General features: G+C 42.6%; 1 protein-coding gene across 7 annotated transcripts; it reads left to right on the plus strand.

Moving 5' to 3' along the window:
• Positions 1–86: 86 nt before the first annotated feature.
• ubp1 (upstream binding protein 1) lies at positions 87–14,390 on the plus strand. Of its 7 annotated transcripts, none has more exons than XM_056398985.1 (16): positions 87–1,313; positions 5,538–5,689; positions 6,611–6,687; positions 6,775–6,880; positions 6,970–7,076; positions 7,249–7,401; positions 7,543–7,653; positions 9,000–9,107; positions 9,370–9,476; positions 9,612–9,666; positions 10,233–10,347; positions 10,445–10,535; positions 10,661–10,779; positions 10,894–11,036; positions 11,856–11,907; positions 12,007–14,390. In XM_056398985.1, exons 1-16 carry the CDS (start codon positions 1,240–1,242, stop codon positions 12,042–12,044), a joined length of 1,608 nt encoding a protein of 535 aa, XP_056254960.1. In that variant the 5' UTR covers positions 87–1,239; the 3' UTR covers positions 12,045–14,390. The 7 variants fall into 7 exon arrangements, with proteins under 7 accessions (XP_056254960.1, XP_056254961.1, XP_056254962.1 ...); XM_056398983.1 differs by lacking the exon at positions 87–1,313 and adding an exon at positions 1,345–2,642; XM_056398984.1 differs by lacking the exon at positions 87–1,313 and adding an exon at positions 1,347–2,642 and having other exon boundaries at positions 10,254–10,347.
• The last annotated feature ends 828 nt before the right edge of the window (positions 14,391–15,218 follow it).

Raw genomic sequence — 15,218 nt, forward strand, 5'->3', positions numbered from 1 at the left:
AGAAGCGGCAATCAGAGCTGAAACAATTAGTCAGTCGACAGAAAATGAATCTGTTTTTATTATCCACAAATTGTTTAAGTAATTATTCGAGCAATAACACCAAACATTCTCTGGTCCCAGCCTCTCCAACATTGCCATTTTCTCCTCAGAGCAGAGAGCTCTGGCAAGAAAATGTGCAGGTGTTCACAGTATGTACCAGATGATAAGGTGGGTTAGTACAGACGTGGTGCAAAAGATAACATTTGTGTCTTATGCAACATAGCTATTTGAGAAGCCGGTGCTGAATGTCATGTATGCATCTGCTCTCTGGACTGTAAATTTAGGTACAGCTAAAGAGGGTCCCAGATACAGTACCAGTCTGACCTGTAAACCCCCTGACCTTCCTGCAGCCACCTCCTAACTGCCAAGTCCCAACTCTGTCCGCAAAACAATTCCCTTCTTAGGCAAAGGTATCGGTTATATTTAAGGAGTGGAGGATACATGGCTGGACATCCACAAGCTGTGTGGAGTGTAAGCAGTACATTTACTCAAATACTTAAGTACAGTTTTGATATACTTGTACTTACTAATTTAGTCATGCCATTTAATATTGCATCATACTTCTCCACAAAATTACCTCCAGCTGCAACAGAAATATGCTACATACTGAAGTATCAGTAATAATCAAATTATATAACAATGCAGTCTTAGTACTTTCACTTTTGAGTACAATTTGCTGACAGTATTTTTAAGATGCAAGATGTTCAGTAAAAAAAATTGCTACTTGTCTAATGCCATTCTTAAAACGACAAATTAACTAAGGGAATTGTCCTTGTAAGAAATTAATTGTAGGTTATTCAGCTAGATTTTTGGCCCATTATGTTTGAGCTTTACTATGTTTTGCACTAAAGTGTATGTTGACGTCTATATGCTGAACTGTGAGACAGGGGGACATGAATTGAGCCGTGAGGCGGGTCTTTCCCCTTGAGCCAAAATAGCGTGTATACCCTGCACGGAAAAACTTCGCCACCAAGAGTCTTGACAGTGCGCAACGTCCAGTGTCCCGACAGGTGGATAATTATTGACTAGGGGACACACAGCAAGTCTGCACCCAACTCCAGTAGACTGGACTGCTCTTCTTTTCGACACTGACCTTAATCAGACATGAGTTCTCGTTTGGGCCTCCTCGGTACCGGGCTGAGTCGTGTTTATTTGCAGCAGGAGTGAGGCGTACTACACCGACAGCTGTTGTGGGACACGATGTTGTTTTGGCAGTCTTACACTGAAAACTTCCGAGCTCCCGTTCAGAGACACGGCGACAGCAGTTATACACGGTATGACCCTCACAAGCCAGAAAGTGAAATGTTTGAATAGTTTGTGTGTCTTATATTCGCTGTACTACATAATAATGAATAACTACATTCTTTATTACTTATTTTAACTGACCCGATGAGCCTTTAATTTCGTGTGTTATGCAAGTGTGAAAAACGGGGGGGGGGTCTGAACATGAAGACACTCACTACTATCACAGTGCCGATCTTTGTTGACAGAGATGACTTTGTAGATATATCATTATAGTTTCTGGAGACACGGCACAGCTACAGTTGGACACAATGACGGCAGCTCGGAGGTCTCTGATTGGCTAATCCCCTTGCGCTGGACACAGTAGGCGGCCTCTGATTGGCTGAGCGCCGTCCTGGCATTCTTCCTGAGGCTGGCGGTGGCAGCCCCGCAGGCTTCACAGACCGACAGTCTGTACGCTGAGGGAGCCATGTTGATGCCTGGTTTTGTGTCAACCGCTGCACTTTGGATGGTTAAAGGACTGCACCTCAAGGACTGGGAGCCTTAGCGGTGATTCCTGCTCCGCGATGAGAAGAGGAGAGCGGGCTGGGATGGTACAGGGAGCGCCAGAAGAGAGCAGCTCTTAGGTCACCGGACACCACACAGTTGATTCAGAACCAGTGAAGTTGATGCTAGTTAGCTTGTTAGCTAGGTAGCAACAGCTGTGCGGACGCTGCGTGGGATGCGGCGTGTAGACTGAAACAATACCACCTTCTCTGCTTGTTGCATTTTGTTGAGCTAACGTTAGCCAGCCTGCTTGAAGACTCCGTGCCTGGGGTAACAACGGCGCTGCTGAATTCATGCTAGTCTGCTTCAAGTTACCTTTGTGAAGCTAGCTAGCTCTTAGCTAACGTTAGCATGCTGACAATCAGCTCGCATCTTCAGTCACGACTAACATTTCTTAGCTGAGAGTATCCTAACTTACCGCTACTTTCAGACAGTCTGCCAGTTGTGGAGCAGCGTTTTGCGCGATAAAAGCCTCTCGAAACCCTGAGTGGAGATATGGCGATACACCCAGTCTCTGTGGAAAGCTACCAGTTCGCCTGCCCAGCTTGCCAAGGAGCGGCTAACGGGCTAGCAGCATAACTTTCCTCTCACGGCGTCACCCAGAAGCTGCAGAGCCCACTTCCTCGCTAGCCGACCTCTCATACCTGAAGCAAGCTGGCGGCCCTCCAAGTAGAAGCCGAGGACAAGGAGCTGGGGCCAATGGCCTGGGTGCTGAAGATGGACGACGCCACCATCGAGTCGGGGCTGGTGCACGACTTCGATGCCAGCCTGTCCGGCATCGGACAGGAGCTGGGGGCTGGAGCCTACAGCATGAGGTCAGAGACGAGAATCAACACGCCAAGCCCCAGCTACCTAGCTCAGTCGTGGGTCGAGAGAGAGAACAACAAACACTCTTACTGGAAGTGTTAACATTACATCCCCCTGTCTATGTGTGTTATTCCATTTGTACTGGCTGTGATGGTTTCTCTTTGTTTCTGGATTTGTAGTAGGGCAGTCACTGCAGGGTGCCACGATCAGGGACAAAGATTAATTTCTCAATATCCCACACAAAAGCAAAGGAAAGACACGTGTTATACTGTGAGGGACAAAGATTTTATACCAGTTCATTCTGTTGCTCAGATAAGTGTGTGTGTGTGTTTCAGCCAAACAGAGACCTACACTTTGTGTTAATTTCAAGATAACACTGAGGAAGTCTGCAGGAAAGGCCCTGGTTTGGTCTCTCACACTGCAGAATAGGTCTGTGTGTAGAGTAGTGATGTGTGGAAACAAAAGGTTGTGTATTGTTTCAGAGGTGGTGGCTCTGACTTAAGTCTTTTTGATCTAAAACCGTTAATAGACTTGAAGGTGTGAGCGGCCAAAGCTTCAGCAAGTCTTCCCTCACACCTTCATCTTAGGACAAACCAGGTCTTAATTTCCTTTTTATGAAATCAAATCATCCATTCCCTGCTACAGAGATAATGTAACAAACACTGGGCAGCTTTGATGATTATGAATATTTAGTCTGAATCGTTTAGCTCAGTTTTTATGATTTCACACTAACATTTCTTTATCTCATGATGTTTTCTTTCTAAGATAAAGTGACACAACCAGTGTGTCATTGTAGCTGATACCCCTGGGAATTGAACGACAGTACATTTGACCAAAGTGTACCCATAGGAACAAGTATAGAGTGTCAAATATTGAGAGTTTGTTTGAATGCTTGGGTAGATTTTTATGCTTGTTTACTTACTCTTTTATCAGATATTTCTTGTCTAAGTTCTTTACTTTACACTGGTGCCTTCACTGAACGGTTTGGCAACTGTCTCACAACAGGGTCCATGATTAACTTGCTGTTTAGGCATTTTTGATTAAATCACAATCTTCCTCAGTGACACATGACGTTCAAATTACCATTTTTGAAGGATGTTGAAACATGTTTTATAGTCCCCAGTCTATGATATTAAAACAAGTATTGCTTTGGTGTCAATACAACACATTTGTGCTGAAATGTAACATTTTCAGATGATACCTTTAGTTGCTACACACACAGTCTTTGTCTCTATTATTATAATAATAATAATAATAATAATAATAATACATTTTATTTAAAGGCGCCTTTCTTGGCACTCAAGGACATACAGTAATTGCAGGGAATAGTTTGCAGTCCAGTAACAAATGTTCATCCCCAGTGTCAACTGTGTACTCCAGTGTCACATGGATATTGTACCAGGTTCTGGTCATTCAGGTGATTCCAACATTTTTTCCCCAAACATGGCATCTCATTAATGAGGGAATCACTGTTTAGTAAAGACAACTTGTGAAGAGGGAATCAACGTTTCCTGTGTCTATCTTTCTTAAGGGAATGAGAGGAGGAGTCTGTTGGCATCAGACTAGTATTTGTGTAAACCACCTGTTTAATTAGTAACTCTTGGTATGTGTGGACTATGTTTTGTAATAGGTCATGGGAGGTCATGACATTTGTGTGACGAAAGCAAGAAGCTCTCAGTGCATGAATGTGTCTTATCAACAGCCTCCTTGGCCATCTGCTTTTAGTGTGCGTTTATCTGAGTGTGACGTAGGTGTGTGCCAGTCTCTTATGGGAGAAAGCAAGTTTACCAATACTCAGATCATGGGTTGCATGTGTTTCAATTAGTAAGAACTGTGTGTGATATTGCTGTCAGTGGCTGCAGGAGTAGTGCTATCTGTGGTGTTGGGATGGGTTGTGGGGCATGTTTGGAGTCAGCAGCTGGTAGGAACAGAATGTCTCCGTGTGTTTCAGTGGAGCCAGGTCCTCAGATTTCAGGAAGCAGATGTAGTTTTCCTGGGCAGCAGGGCTTAACAGGGCTGTGGCACCCAGACTGGCATCGTCTGGGCAAAGAAAATACACAGTGATTGAGAGAAAGTGATTTTGAGATAGAAATCTAGCAGGCTGCAGTTTGGAAGACTGTTGTTTGGTGGAAGGTGCCGCAGGAATGTCTTGAAATTATCAGGTTGTTTTTTGGTGTTTGTGTCTTGTTTGCTTCGGTTTTTTTAGGTTTTGCTCGGGTGTAGAGAAGCATCATGACTTGCTAAAAAGTTTTCCAGGTAATGAGATGCCATGATCTGTATTTCTTTGCATGGCACAGGCACTGAGATCTACACACAGACACACTCCTGTTCACTGTGCCCCCGTTGACACTCCTGCAGCATTTGTCAGGGTGAGCTGAGGACGGGTTGGTTGTCTAGAGTGGCTGCCAAGTGTGAGAGATAGTATGTGTCAGCAGCTCAGGCTATCTCTGGGTGTTTTTGTTCATTTATCCTGCAGCTGCCTCATGCATACATAATAAGAGAGCCATTTGATCGATGGAGAGTCTTCGTCACTTATTCTAAAATAAGCCAATCCATTTAATAATTCCACACTATGAAGAGGTGAAGTATTGTCTTACTGAAAGTGGTGCATGCAACAGTTTCAAAGGCACAAACCATTTGTTGTGTTTTGTGGAGATGATTGTGGAACAACAGTCCCACATGGTGTTAAGGTTTTTTTAATAAAATCTTTAAACTTTGAGTCAACTTCAGACACAAAGCAACTGAAAAAAGTGACAGGCCAAAATCAAGGAAATTTCACAAAATAAAGTTCAACATGGAAAAACTTTTTTTCATTCTAAGGGATTGTTTTTTTTCCCTGCTTGCCCCTCCCACATCATATCTATACTGACTTTCTGTTTGCATTTCTTCTCTCTGTCTCTCAGCGATGTGCTGGCTCTGCCAATCTTTAAGCAGGAGGACTCCAGCCTTCCTACCGAAAACGAGACCAAAAATCCCCCATTCCAGTATGTGCTGTGTGCCGCCACCTCGCCTGCTGTCAAGCTGCATGACGAGACGCTCACATACCTAAACCAAGGTGAGACAGACAATACAGTTCATGCATTCAAGGGTCTTGGTTGTGCTTTACCTGCTTTTGTTCTGTTTTTTTTTTTTTTTTGTTAAGTAACTAAATTTTTCTACTTAGGCTACAAAACTGCACATGAAGACGATGGTATTTGATCTGGTTTGTTCACACACAGCCATCATTTAACATCACTACATAATTACCAATTATTGATCAAAGTTCACATGGAATTAAAGGATTTAAAAGAATTGATAGATAAAAATTGAATTTTCCAATGTGAATTATGCAGAAGTGATAGTGCAGCTAAAATGGTGGGAAGTGTTGGCATGTTGTGTCAAACACCAGATATACCATCACAGTGGTCTCAACATCTGCTTATAAAGGCTGCCTCACTAAAACATAAGTTGAGTATTTTATAATCATCTGAGCGGAAGAAGTCAGAGAAGATGAAGGACATTTTACTAAGTAACAAGCCTGGGTCTATACTTAGGTTGGGCTCCCCAAAAAGTACCTGCTCAGGTGGCATTACTTCCAATGGCCCAGAAATCAGGGTGGAGTTATGGCAGATGTTTTTTAAAGCCAACAAAACTCAACAGCAAGCCAAGTTTACTGTTGCAAAATCTTTTTTGTTCCCAGAAGTTTGATAAGTTAAAAGAAAGGTAATGGCCAGATAGACAAGAAAGTCCACAAGTTGTTGAGCATTTTATCAAAGGAGGAGACATCGTGGAAACACAGAAAGAATTGCACTGAAGAAACTTATCTCTTTTTATAGTTCTTGCATTTTAGTCACTAAGACAGTTTGGTGGAAAAAGGGCCTTTTGTCTTCAGTCTCTTCTAAATTACATAATAAACAAAGCCTGTACTCTTTGGGAAGACTCTTAAAATACAAGTAATATATACATTCACCCTTTCATCGGGTTTTCTCTCTCTCAGGCCAGTCTTACGAGGTGCGTATGTTGGACAACAGGAAGGCAGGGGAGTTACCAGAGCTCAACAACAAAATGGTTAAGGTGAGAGGATCCTCTCAGCTGGAAGACAGACTTTAACTTATTATATCAAGTACACTTTGTACTCACATTGTGTGTCTCTGTGTGTAGAGCATAGTGCGAGTGGTGTTTCATGACCGCCGGCTACAGTACACAGAGCACCAGCAGCTGGAGGGCTGGAAGTGGAATCGTCCTGGCGACCGTCTCCTTGACATCGGTAATGACGCCTGGCGAGAAATGTTTACTTTAATCATCCTGTGTGCGATTTGGAGTTCAAATTTCTGCATGTATCTGTGTGTGAGACAGATATCCCCATGTCAGTGGGCATTGTGGAGCCGAAGACTCACCCCTCCCAGCTCAATGCTGCTGAGTTCCTGTGGGACATGAACAAAAGGACTTCTGTTTTTGTGCAGGTAAAACATACACACACACACACACACACACACACACACACACACACATCCTCACTCACACAAACCACACACACAGGTCTCTTTTGTGCCATCTGTTGGGCGTGCCACTGAATTTCCACTTCAAACACATATTTTGATCACACTCTTACCCTTGTCTCCCGCCTGTCTGCAGGTGCACTGCATCAGTACAGAGTTCACTCCCAGGAAACATGGTGGGGAGAAGGGTGTCCCTTTCAGAATCCAGATCGACACGTTCGCCCAGGGAGACAGTGGAGAGTACACAGAGCACCTCCACTCTGCCTCCTGCCAAATCAAAGTCTTTAAGGTACACACTCATTCTCAGGAGGGGAAATGTTTCCACTGACTGAAATTATGTTGACATTCCTTACCACCTCATGTGTTGGCCCTCACAGAAATGAAATCTCCCCTTCCTTTTCTGGTCTCTTCTTCTTTGGTTCCTGTTTAGCCAAAGGGGGCGGACCGTAAGCAAAAGACAGACAGGGAGAAGATGGAGAAACGTACAGCTCAAGAGAAAGAAAAGTACCAGCCCTCTTACGATACCACTATCCTGTCAGAGGTCAGTATGCAGCTGCAATGGACTGCCAGGCTTTACAGCTATGTGGCTTTTGCAATAACAAGACAATACTAATAACACACATCCAGGTTCATTTTTTATTCTATCCATGTTAAATATATGCACCAGTGAAAAGTATTTAATGTATAAGCAGCCCACCACATGGGTAATTTCAGGTAAAGGACCATCCTGGTGTTTTAGCCCATGTGCAACAAGACTACATCAATGACAACCTTTTTTCTCAAATATGTATTAATAACTTAAATTTCTGAAAGTTTTTCTTTCCCTACCATCTGGACAGCGATTATCTGCTTCTTACAATTATTTTCTCAGAGAACCCTCAAAGATAATCAGTTTACATCAATATAAAACGGAGAGAAAAGCAATAAATCCTCACGACTAGAAAGCTGGGTCCAGAGATTTTGAGGTATTTTTTCTTGATAATTGACACTAGCAAATTATTATCCATTATCCAAATTGTTGCCTGTTATTTTTCTGCCAACCAACTATTGAATTAATCCATTTTGACAATTGAACCTTGGAAGAAAACTACCGAACAGCAGTCATTTTAATACAATGAGCCACCTTCTTTCTTTGCCTTTTTTTTCTTGTTATTTTTGACTTTTACTTTTTTTCCCCCCAGAACTTACAGCTCTTGAATTGAAATGCTTTTTGGCAACTGACACACAGATGTTCAATGGCACAGTGACACATCAATTAAACACTGCAGAAGAAGTCTTAAATAGAGACAATACTTCAACAACAAAAACATTCAGGTCGAGAGATTGTTCACAGTGATGGATTACCTGTGTCAAGCAAGTCTCTGTAAATCTGTTTTAATGCTGTTGTGACATGAACTGAAGTGACTGCTTGGAAAATTAAATGGTGACTGGTGTATAGTACCAGATGATTAACAGGGTTTCCCCAAGTCAATTTTCTGCAGAGATCGTAAGCCACTTAAATCTTGATACACCATCTAGTGATCTGTTAAGTTAGAAGTTAATGACGTAAACAATAGACAGACCTTTTAAATATATGGCATTTGTTGTGTGAAAAGGCATCTCTGCTCTTTTTCAATGAAGCCAATTTTTTTTTTATTTCATAAAAGGACACATGATGTCTAACACATGATGTTAGCAGAGATGAAGTAAAGGGGCTAAAAAAAACTTAGGTATAGGTTATAATGTTGGTGCCCAAGCAGTGATTTTTACATTTTATATACTTGTATGCCACACCAAGATGTCTCTCAGATTATTCACTCAGTGATGGAGTGTGTTTCCTGGAGTTATTGGTTGTGTTTTTGTGTTGGTCGCTGGCTGGCTAACCTCCTGCTGTGTGTCTGTATGTAGACGAGGCTTGAACCCATCATAGAGGATGCGGGTGACCACGAGCTGAAAAAGTCCAGCAAGCGGACACTTCCCGCTGACTGTGGCGACTCCCTGGCCAAGAGAGGCAGTGTAAGCATCCTGCTCTCCTCTCCTCCAATCCTCTTCCCCATCACTCCATCCACAGCCTTAAGCTTGTTTACACGAGACCCTCATCAGCTGGGAAAGGGATGTATTTGACATGAGGTGGGGTGGAGAATTTTCTTCAACCCTTGAGCTCTTGTTTTTGGGTAGCTGGAGTTGGCCTTCAGTGATCATTAAACTAATAAGTATGTTACCTCTATGTGAGGTTTTGGTTTAATTGAGTATTTAGATGTACATGTCTTTCCTTTAGTGCTCCCCATGGCCAGACAATGCCTACGTCAGCACCAACCAGGCAGCTACTCCCTCCTTCGCCTCAACCCCACTGTCCACCTACACAACCTCCTCAGTACCGGACAGGTAAGTGTGTGTGTGTGTGTGTGTGTGTGTGTGTGTGTGTGTGTGTGTGTGCGCGCGCTTGTTCAGTTGTGTCTTTGTCTGATGTGTGTGTTGGGTTCAACTCTCTTATTTGTCATCTCTTGTTTTGTTTTCTAGTGACTCGTCCTCTCCCAATCACCAGGCAGACCCTGGCAGCCATGGCAACTTGGAGGTTGGTCTGCACTCTATGCACCTGTATGAACCAGCGGAAAAGTTAAAGAAAAAAACATAATGACATGTCACAGTAGGAAAAGCACAGGTGTATATATTGAAATGTCCATGTGGCCTAGACATTGAAACTAAAGTGAGCGGTGTCAGTTTTATGTAATGTTGCTGGTATGATGTCAGCATGACTCTCAACAGATGTTTCCCTGTCTATTTTTGCTGGGAACAACACACGTCAAGTGAGACGCAGAATCTCTAGATCGCATGAGGCGTGGGACGCCAAACATTAGCTGTTTACTAGCTGTTTTACCACTAACTTGTTAAAACAAAATAAGCAACTTTATAACATCACTTTAAGTTTAGGTCATGTGAGATGGGAAATTTTGGGTTAGGGTTTTTTTTGACATTTTATTTAGTAAACAGTTCATCAGAAATAATCTAATTCAGTGGCAGAGGAAAAGAACCACTAGATGCAGACCTAGTTACATCAGCCATGAGTAGGATACTGTTTGATGTGATTGCTGAATATGAGTGCGGAAAATAAAACTGGGATCTATGTGTTGACGTCCTCAGTGTCCCTGTCCTCCTCTACAGCAGCTGAGCCCCACTGCGTCCATACAGGACGCACAGAAGTGGCTGCTGAAAAACCGCTTCAGCTCCTACACAAGGCTCTTCTCTCACTTCTCAGGTACACACACACACACACAATACAACACACATGCATAGTGATAGCAGCAGCAGTCAACTGAGTGTTCCTCTTCTTCTTGTGTGTCTTCTTTGCGTAGGTTCTGATTTGTTGAAGCTAACCAGGGACGACCTCGTCCAGATTTGTGGGCCAGCAGATGGGATCAGACTCTTCAATGCACTTAAATCCAGGTGTGTGTGTGTGTGTGTCAGTGCTAGTGTCAGTTTCTGTGGTTATATATCTGTAATAGCAACAACATGCTAGTGTTTTCCCACTGAATTTTATTTTCTGTGTGTGTGTGTACGCGCCTGTGTAGGTCGGTGTGTCCCAGGTTGACAGTGTATGTCTGTCAGGAGTCCCCTCGGGAGAGCCCCCTGCTGGAGAGACACAGCACCAATGAAAATGGAGACCACAGCATCTCCTCTAGTTTACGCGGTACAGATAGAAACTCTGTGTGTAACAGCATGTATCATTCTTAGTCCTTGGTATAACGAGTAGAAGTGGCATGTGAACGGTCTGAATTTAAAACCTGTTTCTGTTTGTGTGCAGTGTACCACGCTCTGTACCTAGAGGAGCTGACAGCTGCAGAATTGATCCGCAAGATGGCGTGTGTGTGCAGCCTTCCAGTGGGAAAAATCAACCAGGTGTACAGACAGGGTCCTACAGGCATACACATCCTGCTTAGTGACCAGGTACCAACACACAAACACACGGGCTCTTTGCCTCTCAATTAGCACTTTAATACAGTATCACACTCTCATCTGTGAAGGGCTCTTTATTAAGAGGGATGGTATAATTAAAAGGGTAAACGGGGATACTCTCCTCTTTAAGCAGGAAAAAGCATCAACATGGATACTGAATGACTCACTCAGCTTTGGGATACAGTTTGTGTTGTTTGCTTGTAAATGTGTTATATTCACAAAGATATGAGCTTATTCTCCAAATAGATTGTAGATTAGTATTTTTTTGTTTTTATATATAGATTTAATGCACTCAATATAATATGTTGGCTTTCAGACAAAATAAGTGACAGACTGCTTTTTCTTTTTTATTTTAACTACACTACACTTCAGTCGATGACTCGTTTAAATTTTTCAGCTCTCAAATATTGATATTAGTATCTGCCTAAGAAATTCAGCCTTGGTCTTGCTATAATCCGCATAAATGCAGAATCGAGCTGAAGTGGACGAGGCCAGAGTAAATGGCAGGACCGATATCGAGACTCAGTGTCACTCTGTGAAGAGGAAGAAATAAACTGTGTGTCACTATTTTGTGTGGTATCTGACCAAGAACAACATCTCTACTGTCTGTAGCGTCACTTATTTGCATGTAATTTACAGTCCTCTATCGTATACCTACTGCGTTGTTTATGCTTTCATTAAGCCCTCTCTTGACTCAGCCTGTCATGTCAGTGACCTCTCAAACACCAAAAAAAAAAACATTATCTGCAAGTTGACAGGGATGTTAAAGGAGCTGCAACATTTCAGGTTGTCCCTTTTTGTTATTTCCAGATGGTTTACAACTTACCTGACGAGAGCTGTTTTTTGATCAGCACTGTCAAAGGTGAGCTCATGATGCTTCTGACTCTTAACATTGTACTTTGGCTTGAAATGCAGTTTGAAGGATCTAATGTACTTCTTGTCACTCTTCTTTCTCCTCCAGATGAACTGGGCGAAGGACTCCATCTAATCCTGAAGTAGTGATGAGGACAGATGGCATCACTAATACTCCACCCTCTGTTTTGGAGCAGAAGCCTCCCTCTGTCCCTTTCTGCCTGCCTCTACTCTTTCCTTCTACTTCTCCCTCTCTCTCTAAACGATCGCTCGATGGAAAGCAGAGAGACTGCGTTAAAGCCATGTAAATGTTAGAATCTGACATGGGTGCGTCCACTGTTTCATATTGAAAACACTATTAACGGAGGAGATTAGTTAAAGGAGGAGAGACTGGGGGAGATATAGGGTTAGGGGAAAGATAATTATCTTCTATGTATTTTGGTTTTTATTTTATTTTTTGTCTTTTATATGGTTTTTGTGTGGAGAAGGGAGGGGGGAGGCTCCAGGAGAGAGGGGAGAGTATGATCTGGCTGGCAGGAGACGGAAAGAAAGCAGAGTTTCCTTATTGCTCGTTGCCCTTCCTACACAACGCGCACAACCAGCATTAGGCCAGTATTTGATAACCTGTACTGCTGAACAGCATGCGATCTCAACATACTAACTTGCTTAAAGGAGAATCCCAACTTACTCTGCTTGTTTAACATTCTCTCGGGGTTGTCGTAGTAAACCATTTATTGATCAGCTGAGCTTGGCAACCCCTGAAATATCCAGGCTAAATTTGTGGAAGTGGCGTCAACTTTTGTGGATGTTAACACCAACATTCAATTTTTTTTTTTTTTTTCTTGGACTTTGTCAAATGGACTGATTTCATTGACTCTTGTCACATAGTCGCCCTATGTGATTTTAGACTTCCAGCCATATCTCTGTCTGTTGACATGACGTCACACTCAGCTCAACTCTCTTAATGTACATCCTGTCTGGCCTGCGCTTTTACTGTTTTTAGTTGATGCTTTATTTATGGATAAGCTGTTTCTATTGCTCTCATTGACTTAAATTGTTTCTGGTGCCATATTGGCTTTTTAGCTCAATCTTTTACTCGCATTCACACACACAGAGCACATACACCTCCTCTTTGACTCCTCTGCTTTCTGTGCTGACTAAAACACTGGTTTATTGGAGTGGGGGTTTACACCTCCTGTGATTTTGGCCGTAAATGTGCAGAAAAAGAGGAACAAACCTCAGTAGAAGACTGCCATGCAGAGCAGTAACGCCTATCCAAAAACCTACTATAATGTGGACCAAACGGGTTTCAGATTGATAGGCATTTTTTTTGAAGAAAAGCCTCACATGAAAGCATTAAAAGAATTGGTCATAAGGTGAATAAAACCCTCATGTAGTGGAGCTGCTTGTGTGCTGCTTGTACAGAGTAATAAACCCTCCATTCCAGGATGTGCTCTCCAAGAAACAACCCATCATGCAGCAGGCTGGCAAAAAAGCATCAGTGTTGTAGCCTGGTTTCAATAGTCTTGATCCTGTAGACTAGAAAATCACGGCAGCTCCACAGCCATCTTCAGACTCTTGTGTTTTTAATGTAGCTGAACACAGGAAGTACAGGTCATGTGTTTTGAGTGCCCTTACTTTGAAAGGTGACAGGAAACCTCACACAGGTCGGGGAGTAGCAGGGAGGCACTGTTGGTTTAGTTGACCCCCTCACTTTTGGTACACGATGTCTGGCAATGTTGAAGTGCACAGTTTGCACGCCTCTAAGTGTCAGAATGTGTGTGTGTGTGTGAGTGTGTGCGTGTGTGTGTGTGTGTGTGTGTGTGTGTGCATGTGTATCATTTTTCGTTCTTACAAAGAAAACTTAATCATGTCAGTAGTTGTCATAAACCTTTTTCCTGTTGGTATAATGAAACTGTGTTTAGCTTGCTGTTTAGTAAAGAGCATGTGGAAGACAGGGAAGGGGAGGGAAGGATAGTTTGGTCCTTGGTGAGTGTAACCCCTCCTTCTTTTTCCAGATGTTAGAGACCAAGCCTGCACTGAAAAATCACAAAAACTAAAGCTTGATGTGTAGTCAGTAGTCCTACAGCCACACCCTCTTCTTATCCACCTAATGAGTAGGAGAACAGAAAAAAGAATGTTGAGACTAAAAAGCATCGGTTTTCGTCTCACCGTGCGCCAGAGCCAGAACTCTTGTGGTGTTTACAAGGACGTGATTACCACAGCTCAGTAAACTGTGTTCATCAACTTCAAAAATGAGTGAGAATAGAGTGGATGTGATACCAAGTCAGGCAAACTCTGGCGAGCAGTTGTGATCCCCTGACGGCCTGACCAATCGTCTGTCTGTGAGTGTGTGAGAGAGTGTGAGCAGGAGAGGTGACCACTGTTTATGTACAGCCTAATGTCAATGATGATGCTTCTGATGTGCACAGTATGGTATGCTGGAGATGTACACAACCACATGTGCTGGGAATAAATGATTTCATAACTTTATCTGGTGTCTTGTTGCATTATTAGAGAAAATATTTTACAAGAAGCTAATTTATGATACTAAAGCTGCTCACATACAATCCAGATAAACTCATGTCTATATGCCTTTTCGGGCAGTCATGAATCTAATGGACCTTATTTTTGTCTTAATGACCAATAAAAACAGGAAAATCATAATTACACATGCCAAAGGCACAATGAACTACGTTAAACAACCTTCTGTGGTATTGCATGATATCAGAGGTGACATTTACATGACACTGCTGAAACCTGCCAGAGGTTTCCCAAAGCAGATGTTAAGGACACAGAATCATGCTAATTTTCACTTGAGCCATTGTATCAGAAGCTGAATCACGTGGGACAAGGAGTGAATACAGCTGTGGCAATTATTTACCAGAAAAGTAGCAATTAATTTGCATCCCGGTGGACTGAAGACAACTGGTGGCTCACACCTGAATATCTCAAAGAGCATGTCCGTGAGCATATCTGTTGTTGTACAGGTCACACAATTGCTTTTGTATTAGAACATTTTGGATTTTCCAGCTGGTTTAACAGTTATAACTACATTTTTGATAACCAACTGGACAAGGTTGGCAAATACTGTGGGACTACAAGCCCCTCAACAGGGCCCCCAGAGCTCCAGGTTCACTGTGAGGCAGCTGGTTTGTGGTAATTGGATTAACTGTTTAAAAGAAGATTGTAAATTGGTTTGGAAATAAAGGAATATGCACTTTTAATGATCAAATAAAATAACATGAGGCTTTACAGATGGGTCCTGTTTTACTACCTGATCTTCAGGACCTGACTTGATGAGTGTATCTGTGTCCAAAA

Source organism: Seriola aureovittata, chromosome 16 (assembly GCF_021018895.1).
Source record: "Seriola aureovittata isolate HTS-2021-v1 ecotype China chromosome 16, ASM2101889v1, whole genome shotgun sequence".
NCBI classification, from domain to species: Eukaryota; Metazoa; Chordata; class Actinopteri; order Carangiformes; family Carangidae; genus Seriola; species Seriola aureovittata.